Here is a 17,849-nt window from a genome sequence, read left to right as displayed (position 1 = left end):
CCAGGGCTGGTGCATGCTGTACACATGTGCTCCCCACCAGCTCCGTGGGTGCCCCTGTGGGGTGCAGCAATGGGGTGCAGTGGCCTCCCTGCACCCTGATGGATTGGTCCCCACCTGGGCTGGGGGCCGGGCAGGAAGAGGTGAAGCTGAAATTAAGCTGTTAATGAGCCCGTCTGTCACCAAGGCACCAATTACGCAGGCTGGGAAGGAGGAGATGATGGAGGGTGGTGTGGCTGGGGGAGGGGAGCAGGATGCCAGGGTTCGCAGCATGGGGGCAGCTGGGGGGTGGCACTCTGTCTCAACAGCTTCCCCATCACCACCTGCCACCGGCTCCCCCAGGGACTGCCAGACACGTCCTGCAGGCTGGGCGACAGAGGGGACCAAGGGGTGGTGGGGCCACAGCTATACCATGAGCCCTAGGGAACCTGGGAAGGAATTAGCCCCTTCTTCCCCCTGGTGAAGCCCTGGGTGAAAAAATGAGCTTCTGGGGAGATCAACCCCAGCCACTGTCCCTGACTGGCACAGGGGGTGTCACTAGTGTCACGAGCTGGCTGTTTGCTGCACCCAGGGCATGGGGGGGCATGTGCCTACAGGGAGCAGAGACACTGGCTGTACCCCAGGATGCTCTCAGACCCTCTGGCTGCTCCTGGCCCTAGGAAGGGGTACAGCAAAGAAGGGGGCTTATAGCCTCCCCCGCCACCACCCCGCTCAAGACTGCTGTGGTGCATGGCAGAGGCCCCTGTTCCTGTCCCCATCCCTGTCCCCAGCTGGGATGGGTCAGGGCAGAGAAATTCCTCCGGGCTGATGCTGATGTCAGTTTTTCCGCAACACCTCTTGGGAGCGGGGCCGGGTGCCTGGCCAGGCTGGTGGAGGGACAGGCCATCTCCCTCAGCTGTCATCACGCCCGCCTGTCCCCGCGATGGCCCTTAGCAGCACCCGGCCTCGGGAGGGACCTGGGGGCTGCCGGAGCCACGGTTGGAGCCTGCAGGAGTGGGTCCCTGATCTGCCGCGGTGGCAAGGGGCTGCCTGCCGTGTCCTTGCCAGATGCACCCAGCAGAACCTGGCTGGGCAGGAGGGCAGGCTGGGATTACAGATGGGGGATTTTGCTAGGACTCCAAATTAACTTAACAGCTTTGGAAGACAAACAGATTAGGGAGCTGCAGGGATCGGGGCGAGGATCAGCTAAATTGGAAGCAGAGGTGGGCGGCAGCATCCTGCCCAAACCCTGCTCCCTCCTGCCCAAACCGCCAGCCCAGCCCCAGCCCTGCAGCACTCCAGCCCATCGCCACCCTGCCAGCCCAGGTTGCTTCCATGGGGTCCTCAGAGTCCCCTCCTGTGGCCAAGCCAGTGGCAGAGCTGGTCGGGGCAGGCTCTTCCCTCCAGCCTGGGTCTTGGCCGCACCTCAGCAGCCTCCGGGCGTTGCTGCCTTCCCCTTCCCTTTCCCTGCCCGTCCCTTTCCCGCTCTCCGTGCCCCCTCTCCCTGCCCTCCCCTTCCCCAGCACCTCACATCCTCAACGTGCATCCCACCCGCCCCTTTCCCAGCACCCCACATCCCCACCTGCATCCCCTCACCTTGCATGCCATGAAGTCGCTGCCAAAAGAAGCAGTCCCGAAATAAGCTGCCTTCTGGGCCCCCATAAATCTTAGCAAAGCACCATGTTGGGGGGCAGTCCTGCAGCCCCCTTTGCTGGCAGGGTGCCATGCCTCGTCTCCACATCCCCCCAGCTTCCCAGGAGGATTTGGGGTTGCATTGCCACCCCGATAGCATCAGGTCCCTGGGGCAGCCCTGCACACTAGAGATCAGATCACAGGTAATGAGCAACATCTGGGCATGGGGGCTGGGGACAAAGCAGGCAGAGGGACAGCCCTGTCCCCCTCCAGCAGCCAGGCACATCTCTGTGGAGAGTAGGCAGTGCTAGCCTGGTGGTGGGCTTCGCTGCCCATTTCAGGGTGACACCCCCATGGCAGGACCTCCAGAGTCATTTGTGACCCAAGCCTGGCAGGTCTCAGCCAGCTTTGATAGGGCAGCAGGGAGAGGGTGCCAGGCTGGGGCAGCCTGGGGGTCCTTGAGGAGGAGGGGGCTGTGGCGAGGAATGCCGGGTGTGGGGGACAGCCTCCTGCTGCTGCAGCCCCCCTGGCCCCCCCGGCCACCTCCCACCACCGCTTCCTGCGCAGGCGGCCTGGGGAGGCGATGAAAGCAGCCCCAGCAGATGTTTCTGGCTTGTTTTCATCTCATTAACCGTTTCCTCTTTTATTATGGGATAAATTATTAATTGTTTGGCACAAGGAAGAAAGGAAAGAGAAATCCTGACGGAGAACCCGCGAGCCTGGGGGAGGGAGGTGGGCAGGGGCTGACGCAGCCCGGAACAAGGGGAGGGCAGGGGGGGATTTGGGGTCCCTGGGGTGGAGGCAGCCCCGTGCAGTGCCACCAACCCCCAGGCATCCCCCATGAAAAGGGGAGCAACACAGGGTGCGGGAGGTGCTCCAGGGGCTGGGCAGGGGCGAGCTGTGTGGGGGCTGCTGGCATTGGGCCTCCATCAGCAGCTGGTGGAAGTAACCTGGGCAGGCAGGGTGATGGCGAGACCCAGACTGCAGGCACCTGTCTGCCAGAACCTGCCCGGAGACCCCCCAACCCCTTCTCCCTGCACCCTCCGGCTGAGAACGGACACGCTGTACCTCCTGGCCAAGGGACAGGGCTCAGCCCCAGCTCTGCCACCCACCCCACCCCCCACCCCTGCTCCCACAGCTCCCCAGCCCTTGCCCCCCTGAAATATTCATGGCCTGCAATGACGAGTTAATTTAATTGCCCTGATGAGGAGCTGAATAATTTACAGTCTTTTTGAGCAGGTTGGGAGACATCATTAGCAGCTGATCTTGGAGCAGGGAGGGGAAGTGGCTGTACCCCCATCCTGGTGCTTGAGGACACCAGGTGGGAGACAGGGACCTGAAAGCATCCCCATCCCAGTGTCCCTGTGGCTGTCTGGCGTGTGAGGAGGTCCAGAGCACCAAGCCCCACTGCCCATCCTATGATCCCTGGCACTGTGGGGTGGGAAGGTGGCCCCAAGCCCAGCACTCCATGGCTCCCCTGGTCCTGGGGTCCTGGCAAGCTCCAAGACACAGCCTCCCTCCATCCCATTGTTCCCACTTTGGTCTGCGGCCAGTGGCGATGGTTGGGATGAAATATGGCTGGGAGAAGGGGCCGGCGCGCTCCGGATTCCTGAGATAACGGGGACAGGCAGGACATGGACTTTTATTTACATTTTTTCCTTGAAATTTCAGCCTCTTTCTAATGAGACCCCATCCGGCTGCCATGAAGATAAGAGGGGCTGGTGAGGGGGCTGTTGGGGGTCAGGATGTGTTTCAGGGGGGTTATTCCACCCCAAGCCCAGATTAACCATTTTGTTAACTCACCCCAGTCCATGCACCCTGGTGGGTGGGGGCTTGGGACTGGCTCATTCCCCATCAGAATCCATGTTTCTTCCTCTCCACTGGTGCGATGGGGACCTGGGGAGCCTGATCCACCCCATCCCCCCACCCCCGCAGGTCAGGGGGAAGCTGTGTCTCCTGCTGCCTTGGCCCCCCTCCTTGGTGGAGAAGGCAAAGCCCAGGATAATGCTGTCGTGATGGCCATGCCAGGAAATTTCAGGCCAGAGGCCACGGCTGGGGCAGGGGCTGCAGCTAGCCACCCAGTAACGCCTGGATTTCCTCCCAGTGCTGCCCGACGTCCGGCTGGGGTGGGGGGGGGTGGGGCTGCGGTGTGCGGGCTGCCCATCCACAGCACCCTGTCCCCAAGCAGGAACAGCCCTGGCTGCCCCATGGCCCCGGTGAGCACAGCAGGGCCCTGCGGGGGTCCTGTGTTCCAGCAGCGCTGGGGGTCCTGGGCTGTGTGCCTCTCGCAGTGCTGGGAGCATCGCTGTCCTGGGGAGGGACAGGGGAGAGGGGCTGCAGTGACCCACAGGTGCCTCCTGCACCTGAAGCCCTGGGGGTTCCTGGCCCCTCTGTCACCCCCCGCACAGGGCTGGCCCCCACGGGGTCACTTGAGGGGGCTCCCTGGGAGGTCCAGCATGGCCAGGGTGTGAGAGCAGAGCTGAGGCTCGCTGCTGTCACCCCAGGTGCCAGAGCACAGGGGCATCCCTGCACCCCACAGGGGCATGCAGCCATGCACATACATTTGTGCACACAGACACTCCTATATATGCACCCCTGCATGCAGCACTGACATCCCACACACACTCACAGACACAAATACACACTCCTCCACGTGCTCAGGCACACGCAGACAAGTTCACATGCATGCACGTACCTCCGTTTGCGCACACATGCACATATGCATACACCTGTACATGTACAAAAACACACGCAGGTGTACACATCAGCAGACATGTAAGTGTGCACACATATGCACTCGTGCACTTGCACACATATGCACAGCCCCCTGCAGCTGCACTCATGTAAATCCACAGGCATGCACATACGTGTCCATGCACATGCACACAGATGTGCAATCCCCCGCGCACATACAGACCGCCCTGTAAGTGCACACACACACATGAACGCACACAAGCTCTCACACACACACACATGTATACAGACAGACACAGGCGCTCACTCCTGCCTGCACATGTGTGCTGCCTGCCTGGGGTGCCAGCGGGTGCTCCCCACACAGCTGCTGCACCACCACCCCCCCCCCCCCGCCTGCTCTCTGGAGTTTAAGAGTGAGGAGGAATTTTAAATGCATTGACCCCTGACCTGGCCCTGCCTGCGAGGGGAAGCCAGACCCTGGGCTGCCCCCAGCCGGATGGGGCCGGGGGGGTGGGACACGACGACGCACGGGATGATGAGCCCTGAAAGCCTGCAGCAGGCAAGGGGGAGCACCCTGCCTGCTTGCCGCCTCAGGGAGCGCTGACAACAATCACCCCAAACCCTTGCTGCCTGCAGTGCACGTAACTTGGGGATGCCACAGCTGGGTGCCCCACACCAGGGGGCTCAGTGGGGGTGGGATGCCCATGCCATGCCTCCTGCAAAGGGTCCCAGGCCCCCCACCACACTTCTGCCCAGCTCGTGGCATCCCTGCCTCCTGTGCAGAGGGGCTGCAATGATGGCGGTGTAATTAAAAACGCAATTAAGCGCTGCCACTTAGCAGAAAAGTCATACAGTTTGGGGATAATTATCTGACAATATAACAAGTTGCCCAACATTAATCAGGCACTGATCTGCTCCAGCAGCTGCGCTCCCCACTCGGGCCGCTCCCTTAATGGCATCCTTCAGGAGACAGCAATAAATCAGGCCCTTACGGGGGCCCTGGGGGCAGCATGCTGTCCTCTGACTGCTCCCTGCCTGCATTTGGGTTTTTTTGGGGTGCCAAAGTAGCACCCTCCTTGCCCAGCCCCGGGCTTTTGTTTCCTGCCTTTGGATGCTGAGAGCCAAGGGGCTGGTCCCAGTGGATTAGCCCTCACCCCAAGCTGGGGGACTGGGGGGCACCCCTGAAAGGACACCTCCTGGGGGAGTACGGCCATGCCAGGGGGAGATACCCCAGGCTGGGGGCTGCCTGCTCTTCTCTGCCAAGGGGCAGCCAGCACCCCCCACCCTCCCTAGGGATGGGGCTGACAAAAGGGTCCCCAGGTAGGTGGGGGACATGAGGTGGGGGCACACCAGCTCCCAAGCCCATCAGTGATGAGGGGAATTAATGAGTATTTATGGCTTGTATTTGCCAGTGTTAATGAAGTGTTTGCACTGGAACAATATTGCACCGGAACAATATTGCACGGAAGCAGAGGTGGGTCCTCCCACTGTGTCCCCCCAGCATCACCTGGGGACTGTCCCCATGCCAGGAAAGCCCCAGCCATTGCCCCATCCTAGTTGCCCTCCCAATGCCATGTCCTGGCTTGGATGCTGTGGGGTCCCATGCCAAGGGTCCTCTCGGTGCTACATCTTCCTGGCTTGGAGATGGGCTCTCTTGACCCCCTTCCCCAGATTTGCCCCCATGGCCAATCTGTTGATGCAACTCGCTTGCAGCTGGTTCCTCCCACGCTCCTTTCCCGCAGCCCCGGGCTCTGCCAGTCCGGGTTCCCATCCCTGTCCCAGCCTGCCCGTTTGGAGGGGGGGATACAGCCCTGCACAGCTCTGACTTCTAAGGGCCGGAGATAAAAGCGGAGCTCTTTGCCTTTGTTCGGGCTCTGGCCGGTGTGGGCCGGGGAGGGGGAACCTGCCAGAAAGAAACCAGCAGCTTAACACATTCACTTCGCCCCTAATTTGCCGGTTCTGCCACAAAATCCCATTACAAAGGGCTTAGCGGCTGCACCCAGGAAGAGGTCACCGCTGGAGGCCCCCGAGGAGATTTACGGGCCACAAAAAATGCGAGAAAAGAGCAACCCGGCTCCCTTGGGCACTCCCTGGCAGGGCAAGGAATGGGCACCGTGTCCCAGGGTCCCGCTGTCCCCTGCCAGTCCCCTCCACCCTGCACCTGGCAGCAGGTGAGAGCGGTTGCAAAGGCGCAGCTGGGTTAATTCACCTTTATAACTCCAAAAGCAAATAAAATGAGGCTCGGCATTGATCTGCGGGCATTGAGCAGGGCCATAAAACACTGGCAGTAGCCGACAGGCACTGCCTGAGATCCGGCTGTGCCGTGCCAGGTCCCTGCAGTTTGATGGGGGATGTGGCTGTGGTGGCCTCCCAAAATGTGTCAAAGGGGCTGGGGTGCAGAGGGAGGGTGCTGGGAGCTGCGGGGAGCCCAGAGTTGCCCACCGTACCCCCGTGCTGAGGGGCTGGCTGTGTCAGCCTGGGGCACCCTGCTCAGCCTGGGGTGGGGGGCATTTGGGGGAGCCTGAGGGCAGGGAGTGTGCATGGGGGTGCAAAAAGAGGTGGGGTGTGCAGGGGCAGAGGGGGTATGCATGGCTGGAGTTGGCGGTGGGTGGGTGTACGGTGGGTGGGTGTACGGTGGGTGGGTGTACGTGAGTGGGTGCATCCACGCAGCTGGGTGTGTGGGAGGTCCATGCAGCCAGGCGTGTACCTCAGAGCATGGTAGCCCATACGGGAGCATGCAGACACACCTATGCAAGTGTGCACGGACACAGGGACCCGTGGTGGGCTGTGGAGGGACCAGGACAGATCAGCTCTGCAACTACTGCGAGGGGTGACGGCGCACGGAGCAGCGGGGCACGCTGGCGGTGCAGGTGTGAGCCCCTGGGATGGGAACATGCCAGGCTGGCGCCCAGCTGTGTGCTTGGCACTGCTTCTGCTGGGCTCCGGCTCGCGGAGCGGGGAGCAAGGAGAAAGGAGCGGGGCCATCATCGCCGGGCAGAATGGAAATGAGCCCCCGGGGGTCCACGCGGCACAAAGGAGCCTGCTGGGGTGGGCCGAGACCTTCCCAGCCCCTCACCACAATGTTTGCAAATACCGGAGGCCACTTATGGTGGGGCCGCCGGCAGGGAGGACAAGGGGGGCTGCCAGCATCCCCCCCCAGCCGGGAGCTCCCTGAGCACTGCTGTGCTGGGGGTCAGAGCCAGCCGCAGAGCCCAGCCCCGGGCCCGGCAGTGCCCCACAGATGCCCCATGGAAGCCCAGCTGGGGGGGCTGAAGGTGGGCAGGGGCTGCCCATTGCCTTTGTTGATGGCCCTGGTGCCGGAGCCAGGGGAGCGGTGAGCGGTGGGGAGGAATGTCCCTGCTCAATGCCCACCACACAGGGGCTGACAGCCCTGAAATCGGGCTGTCACATCCCGTCTGGGCAGCCCTTCGCCTCCATTTGTGGGGGCCTTGTTCAGCTCCCACCGCATTCAGGCAACACAAACGCAGCACTTAACCCTCCGGCTCTGCCGGCCCGGGGTGGGGGGCCAGGCGGTGTCGGCCACCAGGCATGGGGATGTGCCACTGCTATCCTGCCACACCATCTGCAGGGATAAGGTGAGATGCCCCGTGGTACCAGGCTCTCTGAAAGGGGTGGTTTAGGGTCCCCAGGACCTCCCACCCTCACCCCACAGCCCCCAGTGGATGCCCTGAGCTGGGAACTCACTGCCTGCCCCAGGACTGGGGGCTCACACCAGCCCCCGTGTCACCCCACACCCTTCCACCACCACCTCCCTCCAGACGCCACGACCACCCTGAGACCCTTTCCCACCCCCCTGCAGGGACACCCACCCCGCAGCCGCCCCGGCTGCTGATGAAAGCGGGAGCGGGAGCCTTTCCTTTGACACAATTAAGCAGCTCGGGGTCCCAGCGCCTCGGTTCGCCGCAGTGTGTTAAATTAATGTAGCAGAAAAAATCATTATGCAGGGACACAGATGGAAGTGACCAAGCAGAAAATGCGATGTGCAGTGGCGGAGGACCCCTCTTACCCGTGTAAACACTACAGGGAAGGACAGGTTTCCCAGCTCCCAGGCGAGGAGGTGACCGCAGCCTGCCGGGGGGGGCTTCCCCTCCAAGTTGCCACCGGAGCAGACCCCCGATGGAGCCAGATGCGGGGGTCCTCCGGGCAGGTGAGGGGAGCGGATGGTGGGACCCCCCTGGCAGTGGCTAACCCGGGTGCGGCAAGGGCTGGCCGACAAGCCGGGCAGTGCGTGTGGCCAGACCTCAGCTCGCAATTACCATGTCATTATGTGCCGGCACAGCCGTGGCTAACGGAGCAGAAAAGCAGCCCCTGCTCAGCACCCAGGATGAGCGGGCTGAGGAGGCCCTGGGGGGAGCCCATGGGAGCACCCAACTACACACACGCATGCACCCACACATGCACTTAATACACGTGTGCCCAAGTGGGCGCTTGTTCTCCAAGTACCACCAACATTGGGGATCTTTTCCTGGGCGCACAGCCTCGTTTCTTATGCCTTATGCCCCAAGAGATCCGCACCCACCTCTGGGGACCCCCTCAGCACCCAAGGGAGCTGCCCCAGGAAAGGTTTTTTCTTCCTGGGGAAATAAGCCCAGGACAGACAAGGCCCTGGGGCTTGGCTCTAAGCTACTCTGCAAACAGCAAGGGCTGCGGGGCTGCTCACGGAGAGCTTGCACACTGGTAACCCCAAATATCGCACAACAGCAGGCTGAAGAGTCCCCCCACACAGTGACCCAGCATGGGGCACAGCAGGACACAGAGGGAATGGAGGGATGCTGGGCACGTGGGAAACGTGGGATCTGTTGCCAAGGCAAACCCTCCTCCACCTCCTCTCCCACTGGGTCCTACCTGCTGCTCGGACAGAAGCCGGAGCCTTGCTGTTTGAGCTGAGGGATGTTTCAGGGGGCCAGGCTGCCCCTGCACAGGAGTCCTGCAGCCCCTTGCAGGGGGTCCCCGTGCAGTCCCACTCCCCTCCTGGTCTGGCTGACCCTACACCCCACAACTTCCTTCAGCCTGGATTTCACCCCAGCTGGCCACTCTGTGGCAAACGAGGACTAATTACACACTTGCCCTTGTTTGCTGGGAGCACCCAGGTGTCAGTGTTTGAGTGCTTCCCATGCCATGTCCCCCCAGGGCCCAGGGTGGTGGGACACAGGGACAGATGCGAGGGTCAAGGGGGTGGCCAGAGGCTGCCGTCTGCCCCGGTGCTGGTGGGGGTTATCACACTGGGGTGGCACAGGATGATAACCAGAGCTCCCTCCTGTCGGCACCGTGGGGTGTGAGAGTGGGATGGGGATAGGGACGGTCCCCAAGCCCCTGTCCTCCGCCTCGGGGACGCCCTGGGACAGCGGCTGCCTGCTCCCCACTACCTCCCCAGCCAGCTTTGTTTCCACAGGGCCGTGTTCCCACCAGCCCAATATTCATGTGGGCCCCTTCCCACCCCGGGGGGCTGCTAATCCCACCGAAACGGGCCAGGGGATTGTTGACCGAGCTGCCATATCCCTTGAACAAGCAAGCCTGGGCTCCGCAGCTGCCGCCGGATTAAGAGACACCCTTTCGCTGCCATAGCCCCCGCACCAAAGCACCCGGCCCCCCAAGCATGGTGCTTGGGGGGAGGGGGGGGCGGCAGCCGGCAGGAGGGGAAGGGGATAGTTGCTTGGGGAACTCGCACAGTAAAAACTACAGGTTCAGCGTGGCTTTCCCAGCACCCAAAATGCCTGATCTGCTGCATCTGGCACGTGTCAGCAGTGCCCAGGAAGGGGGTGCCGGGAGTGCCACCGTGCAGGGCTGAGCCCAGGGAGGGCACGCCTGCAGTGTGGCACCGGCACTGGCATCGGTGGCTCCCTGGTCTGTCCCCTCCCTGCTGCCACCAGCCATGGCATGTGCAGAGCTGTGCACAGCTATGGTAGAGGGTGAGGAGCAGCTCTCATGCTCCAGAATTGTGGGTCATTGGAATTAGATTAATTAGCATGTGCTAATGGAAGCTAATTAGCACTCAGCCATGCTGATGCAGAGCTTGCAAAGATGGGCACCTGTCCCCTGCCCTGCTGCCTCAGTTTACCCACCTGCAGCATGGGTGAGCCTGGCACCAAGCTCTCTGTGATGCCAAGGGACAGCAAACCAAGGAGGAAATTTCATCGCAGGGAGAGGGGACCAGCTGCTGACTTGTTATCGGGTCTGGCCCTGCCAAGTGCCCCTGGCTGGGGCAGCCTCTGGCTATCTCGTTATCTCAAGAGCTTGTTCTGGGTCGGGGTGGACATGTCCACACACAGAAGTGGGTGTTGCTGGATGCCCAAGCCACCCTGCCCTGGGCATTGAGGGGTGTCTCAGGGGGGTGAATAAACAAAGATGGGAAGGACAGAGCGCTGGGCTCTGTGCGGCTCCTGCTGTGGGGAGGGATGATGGGGCAGCCGTTCAAAGGGGGAGGCATGCACCCATGGGTGCTATTCATACCTGAAGAGACTACAAAACACCTTTTGGCTCCATCAACAAGCCCTAGAGCCCCGTGGCAGCATCCATCCCAGTTAAGTGCACAGGGCAGATAAAGGGTCCTTGAGAGTCCCCAAGGAAATGGCTGAGACACTTGCTGTCTCCAGAGTGTGTTTTGGGAGGCAAACAGCCCATCCCTCCCTCAAAGGGACCCTGCAAGCCCTGCAGCAGGCCCAGCAGTGGTGCTGAATGCTCACTGGGCTGCCTGGGGGGTTGTAAAGTGTTCAGGGGAAAAGCTCTTTCGCTGCACTGTGCCCATCCCAGCCACTCGTGGAGAGCCTCTGCCTCCCGGTGACACGTGGCCTTTACTGGGGACAGCAGCTCAACGGTGAGCCCTCCTCCCAAAGCAGCTGATGCAAAGGGTGCCATCCCCCGGTGGGTGGTCTTGACCCCCCAGTCCTGTAGGGATGTCCCCAGGGCTGAGGCCAGTAGCTCATCCCAGCTCCATGGGACATGGAGGGTTCCCCAGTGCCAGCATTTTGGGTATTTTGGGGCATTTTGGGGCCAACCTCATCTGGGCAAGGGGGTGGTGCATGGGGAAAGGCTACTTCAGAAATTGCAGATGCTGGCACAAGCTGTCCTGCCTTCAATGCAAGCGGCGAGTGTGAAGTTAAGAGATAAAGAGGGAATTAGGAGATAAAGTCTGCGTAATCCCAGTTGCTCTATGCAATTAAAATGAGCTTCACCCCGCTGTAATTGGATGGAAGCTGCCTGCCAGCGTCAGCGCGACCGGGAGCATTGGGCGAGCAGGCACGGAGGATTCGCTGCGCCGAGCATGGAGACTTATCTCCCCGCCAGAAAAACCGAGGGGGCAGCGGCACAGAGAGCGGGAGTTAATGAGATGAAAGTGGAAAGCCTGGCACAAAGGATTAGCTCCTGGCCGGCTCTGCTGCCGAAATCCCAAGGTTCCTTGGGAAGGCTTTCCTTGAACCATGACTGCATCCTGCCTGGGCCTGCTCGGCAGAGGGATGTGCTTGAAGCAGCAAAATTTGGCTTTTCTTCACCAGTGTGACCCCTTGGTGGGGACCAGTCTCTCTCTGCTCCGTCGCATCCCTACCTCAGTGCCCAGCCCTCCTCTGGAGGGTCCCTGCACAAGACCATCCCTAACAGCGTTTACAGCTGCCAGAATTAAGCAGAAAGAAAAACTCTTGAGTGCAGATTAAAAGGACACTGATGAAATGCCAGAAGAATTACAGCCCTAATAAACCACTGCCTTCTGCTGGGGGTGGGCGACAGGGGGGTTTACGAGGCCATTTAAAATTCACTGTCAGAAAGGTGTATTACAGCCATAAAGGCCCAGTTGCCTCTCCTGTCTCCTGGATGCCGGAGCACGGCTGTGGTCATAAATCCACCTGCTCACAGCCTGGGGTGAGGGGCCTGAAGCCCCTTGTCCCTGGGAAAAGCTGGGAGGAGCAGCAAGGCCTCCTTGGCTGGGGTCTTGGGGGCTGACGTCAGCCCTGGCGTGAGATAAATGCCGGCCGCAGGCCGGCAGTGCTGGCAGGGATGGGATTATCTCAGTGCGGAGGCTGGAACATGCCTCGTCCATCACCCACCACCCGCCCGCCGGGAGCGTGTGAATGGGAGCCTGTGACCCCCGTGCCAATGAACCCCACCTCCTGTGTGCCGCCTGGGCCCATGGGGACAAGGGACATGGACTCGAGCTGCAGCATGGCCACTGTCACACTGCCAGGGACAGCCCCTGCTCCACACCAGACCCCAGACATGCTGTGCCGCAGCTCCATCACTTGGGTCCTCGATCTCATGAGTTCCCCCAGTGCTGGGGCTGGTGCAGGATGGGCTTTCCCCATCCCTCTGCCTGGCTCTCCTCCATCCCACGTGGTCCCACAGGTTTGTTTGCACAGGGCTGATGACGCCAGCACAAACACCTTGATGCTCCTGCCCCACTGCTCCTGCCCTGGGCTTGACTCATCCTCCTGCTCCCCTTCCTGCAAGGCTTGGCTGTGGACAGAAACACCTGCCATCTCCCCCAGACCTTTTCGCCTGCCTGCTCTCCATCGATGCTTCCCATGGGGTCCTTCTGTGCTGTGGCATTGTGGCACTGTGGGATGGGGATGGGGACAGGGACGGGGACAGGGATGGTGCTGGTGCTGGAAGGTGCTTTCCAGCACAAGCCACCTGGCACAGCCTGACTCACCGCCCTGGGATGGGTCATGGTTTCAGCTTCACCCTCCTGGGGCGCAGTCCTGGCTCCCCTCCTGGGTGACGATGGGGACAGCGGGATAGGGGAAACCTGCGCCGAGGGAGGTGGCAGAGGTTGAGCCACCCCAGGGTAGTAGTGTCACGGGGCACCCTTCTCTTGGGGCACCAGCATGGGGCTGCTGGGGTGGTGGGTCTGTGCTGGGGGCCAGTAGGGCTGGCCAAGAGCAGGTGGGACCCAATGGGGGACTAAGGTGGGTGGCTGGCGCCTCTCTGCCCACCATATACTATTCTAGGAGGAGCCACTTGCCCCCTCCAATGCCCCAGTTTGGGGGCCCTCGGCCCCTGCCACTTCCCACGCTGGCTCATTAGCAAGTTCAGAACAAGGAAACCGGTTAACGGCACGAAGTGACTGCAGGCTGCGGGCGCGCGGAGCCGGAGCCGAGCCCAAACCCTCATGCAGAGCAGGAACTGCTGCTTTTTCCCTTCCCTTTGAACTTTCCCAGCTGCCTGGAGCTGCGGTTCCCCTGAGCACGGACCGGGGCAGCGGGGCACAGCAGGGTGCAGCACCCGTACCCCCCCCCCCCCCGCTGCCGTGCCAACCCCCTCCCCAGGCTCAGCCCATCCACGCTGGCTTCAGGGCAGCACCCGGGCTCAGGGCATCACTCTGACACGCCTGGCTCTTGCATAGGGATGGGTCATCGGAGTTTTGGTTTTGCCAGGCTCTCGGTCACACCATCCCCAGGGGAACGGGTGGGGAGGGGGTGCTGCCAGGGCCCAGCAAGTGCCAGGCCGGGGTGAAGCAGCGTGCCGGGAGGTGGCCCGCACGCCCCCGTGACTCAGCCTGCCCCGGCGGAGGCAGAGGTGAGGTAGCGATACCGGAGCTAAAAAAAACCCGGCCAAGCTCTGGGGAGAGGAAATTTCTCATTAGCCAGAAATGTGTGGCTGAACCTGTCTGACACCCGGCCGCCCCCGGCCCCGCGGTGATGCTGGCCCTGGCTTCGAGGGAGATCAAAGCAGGAGCAGGGAGCAGGGCAATAAGGGAGCTCTGCAGCTGGCTGGGTGGTGGGCATGGAGGGAGCAGGGGGCAGGGGCAGGGGTCTCCCCATTTCCCCTGAGCACTGCTCTGGGAGAAGCCAGACTGGGGTGGCAGGAGGCGAGCAGTGGTGCAGGTGCTGCTGTGTGGGGCGCCGATGCTGCCATGTGGGGTGCAGGCAGCGGCACCCACTGCAGGGGTCTGCACTGACTGGCCGCACAGGGATGGGGATGGGCAGGGATGGTGGCCAGTGAAACCCGGGCGAGGCAGGCTGGCAGGGACCAGGGTGTCTCTACCTATCGCTGCCAGCCGTGCAGAAGCTCCTTTGCTCCCCTCTTTTCCAAAGCAGCCAACATTTCCAGCCAGGGCAGCTCGCAGCAGATGAGATGCAGCCCCCAGCCCCAGCCCTACCAGCAAGGTCACTACAGCTTTCCTTCTGACTTCCCCCTGTGGAGCCAGCCTTTCCCAACACCAGACCACCACACCACATCCAGGCATTGCCCTGGTCTTGTTTAATAACACAAAGCTGTTTTTTGCCTCCCAGTCCAGCATCGGGTCAGATTCTGCTCCTCGAACAAGGCAGGCAGGCGCAGGTTGATTAATGCGGACTCGTTTGCTCGCTGGCTGCATGCTGCCAAAGACGATGTCAGCTCCCAGGCATCTGGGGGAGAGCTGCCTCCTGTTCCCCAAGGCAGTCCCCCCGGCCCCCAGCCCTTCGATCCCCTTTTTGGGAGCATCCCAGGCTGGCTGGCAGCTCCTTGTGCAGGGATGCTGGGCACTGCTCAGGGGCGGTCATGTCCCCCATGGTCCCCCTGTAGGGACACCAGCCCTGCTTGAGGGGGCAAGGATGCAGCCCCGGCAGCTGTGCGCAGGGAGGATGGGCTGTGGTGGCAGTCAAGGATGGGCGTTGCACCATGTGCAAGCCCCCCACCAGCTACCAAAGAAGACTGGAAGGAAGGAGTGGGAAGAAAATTATTTTAAAAAAATCTTTTTTTTTTTTTTTAATAAAAAAAAAAAAGCCCTGGGAAAAAGCCGCGTAGGGTCCTGGCACGTGAACAGAGTCTGTAAGTGGTCTTAAAAATTACCAATAAATAATCTTAACGGGAAACAGAAGGAGCAGAGCCGGGGCGTTCGTGGGTGTCTCGCAGCTCCCTGCGAGCATGGGAAAACTCGCTGGGTCCTGGCCCTTGTGCTGTGGGGACGGCCCCTTCCCTGGGCCACAGCGTGGCCCTGGCTGTGGCCAGGACCCGCCTGGCTGGCGTCCATCCCGCCCTGGCTGAGCACAGGTGAGGATGTGGTCCCCAGCACAGCCACGCTGGCGATGCCCATGGACACAGGATGGCAGTGGGGATGAGGCATGGTGGGGGCCGTGGGGGTGCCAGTGCTGCCGCTGCCCTGTGCCCCAGGCTGGCCCGCTGGGGCACGGCTGTGCTGTGCTGAGCCGAGCCGTGCTGAGCCGTGATCCCTTCCAGCTGTGCCGGCCCCAGGCGGCTGACGGGGCTGCAGGATCCTCTCCCTGCCAAGTCGTCGAGGTGTCAGCCAAGAGTTAGCAGGGAAAACGCCAAGCAGCCGACGAGCTGGCCAACCCATCATCCCCAGCCTTCCTCCTCGTCCTCGGCTGCAGCGTGCTGCCCAGCCCCCCGCCAGAGCCCTGAGCCCCCGGCCCACCCCAGCAGGGTCTCCTCTTAGCACGCGGCCTGCCTTCACCCCAGTCGTGCCCCTGGGACCCCCCTCTGCAGCTCCCAGGGTGTCACCCCCATCCCGGCCCCTCCACCTGGGGCGTGCATCCCCCTCCTCTGGGCCTGTCTGGAAAGGGACGGTCCCCCCTCCCCGAACTTTCCAGCTCTCTGCAGAGCGGGAACAATCGTAGCCTTTGTCTTCCCTTAATCTCTTGGTTAGGAATTAAAAGGGGGGGAAAAACCCAGCAGCACAAAAGGCTCTTTTGCATGGGCTGGGAGGGGGGAAGTGCAGGGTGCAGGCAGGTCTTGCCTCCCCCCGCGCCCCCCCCCCCCTTACCCCCCCAATCCCAGTCTGGTCACCACAGTCCCCAAGGGCCACCCCATCTCATCCTCACCACCCCAGGACATCCCCATAGTGTCACCCAAGGGCTGGTGGCTTGGGGAGCGTCACCTGCTCCCCTCAGCCCCCCAAAGTTCCTTGCCCACCGGCTGCCCTGGGAGTGGGGAGGCTCGTGCAAGGCTTGTGCCCGCATGGGGCCAAGTGCCTCCCGCTTGCTGCCACGGACCCACTTTTACACACACAAGCACCCACACATACCCCCACCCCAGAGCAGGGCTGCCCACCACCCAGAGCCACCCCAAGAACCACGCAGGCACTGCAGACCTCCATAAAATTCCTTAAATAATTTAATTGAAAAAAAGTCTTTCCGTTAAAAAATATTTTTACAAATGCACGCTCGCATTAATTTCCCTTGCTGCTGTTTTTCACTGTTGCTTTTCTTTCACGATTGAACATGACTTTCCCCCTGTACACATCTGTATGCAGAGGGAGGTGGCAGGTATGGCACGTGAAGAGCCGCTGGGTACAGCCCTGGGTGCAAACCAGGCAGTGGGAGGGGGGCACGAGGCTGGGGGAGACCTGGGGCCGAGGCTGGGAGATGCTGCGTCCTGCCCCATGGAAGCAGGGTGGGCATGGAGGAGGCTGGGAGAAGGGGTTGGTTGTGGGTTTGCTGTTTAAAATGAGCAGACCTCCCCCAAAGCAAAGCCAGGCCAGGGTGGAGGGTTGAGGTGGGGATGTTGGGGATGCAGCGGGATGGGTGGGACCCCAAACCTTGCAGCAGCAGGGACAGGGGGAGCAAGGGCAGCAGGGGCAGCCCCTGAGACCACCAGTGCTTCAGGCTGGGGTACTGAAGGCAGTTGAAAGCCAAAAATGGGTTCTGGCATATATTTGGCTGTCTGCTCTTAAAAGCCTCACAAGCCCAGGTTGCTTTGCCTGACCTGGCAGAGGGAAGAGGTCTGCCCAGCACTGCTGTTTGGGGTCCCACCATGGCGGGGGGCAAGGAGCATCCAGGGTGGGGGGCAAGCTGGAGCAGGCAGGGATGGGAAACCCCAGCAGAACCGGGCTGTGGTGCCGCTGGCAGCCGCATCCCCAACACATCCCGTAGCGCAGGATGGCGGGTGCGCGCAGCCCGTCCCCGGGCGCAGGACCTGCTGCCAGCTGCCATCCCAGACTTGTTTACTGTTCCCTGGGGAGAAGGACGGGGTTAATGAGAAACCCAAGGGCAGGCGAATTTCAAGGAAAGGGAAAAAATAGCACCTGCTAGGTCAGCCTGGGGAGGAGGGGAGCAGGGTGGAGCACAGGGGTGCACCCCCTCCTTTTGGGGAGCGCCCACTTGCCCCTCCGTACCGCCAGCAAAGCACCCCTGTAAGTGAGCCCACTGGGTGTGCTGCAGCCACGGGGATGTTAGGACCCAAAAACTGCCACCATGAGCGACCGGGGGTCCCACTTAGCTACTAGGGAGCAATTCCCCCTGGGCTGAGGGCACAGAGACCCTCAGTCCCGCTCTCCCAGGGACAGCAGCCCCTAGGGGGTTACCTTGCCGGCAGCTGGGCTGCCTTGGCACGCTCCCACCCGGCTCAGTAGCTGCCAATTCACGGAGAAGAGGAACGAGGCCGGTGGTCCAGGGGTGCCCTTGGCTGCTGCAATGCTCCTGCCTGGGGAGAGCAGAGGACCTGCACTCTGGGGAGAAGCCCTGGGGCTGTGGGGACATGGGGACACCCTGGCCCTGGGGTGGGCAGTGAGCACAGCTGCTCCCCCACTCTTCGCACACCGGGTTCGGTTCCCACAGTTCCAGCTTGACTCAGGGAGGCGATGGGGGGGTGGGGGG

At 61.8% G+C, this 17,849-nt stretch overlaps 1 protein-coding gene across 1 annotated transcript in view; it reads left to right on the top strand.

The window, feature by feature from the left end:
- The window catches only part of LOC308072309 (uncharacterized protein), a gene marked incomplete at its 5' end in the record, with an annotated part of 22,325 nt that extends 4,476 nt beyond the window's left edge, over positions 1-17,849 (top strand). The window contains 2 exons of the mRNA XM_080408969.1: positions 657-6,925; positions 6,956-17,849. Coding sequence (XP_080265095.1) covers positions 657-1,586 — 930 coding nt within the window. The 3' untranslated portion in view covers positions 1,587-6,925; positions 6,956-17,849. The remainder of the gene's footprint in view (positions 1-656; positions 6,926-6,955) is intronic.

This window comes from Falco punctatus, assembly GCF_963210335.1.
Source record: "Falco punctatus genome assembly, chromosome: 13".
NCBI lineage: Eukaryota > Metazoa > Chordata > Aves > Falconiformes > Falconidae > Falco > Falco punctatus.
The sequence above is the reverse complement of the archived record's forward strand: the minus strand, read 5'-3'. Positions and strand labels throughout refer to the sequence as shown.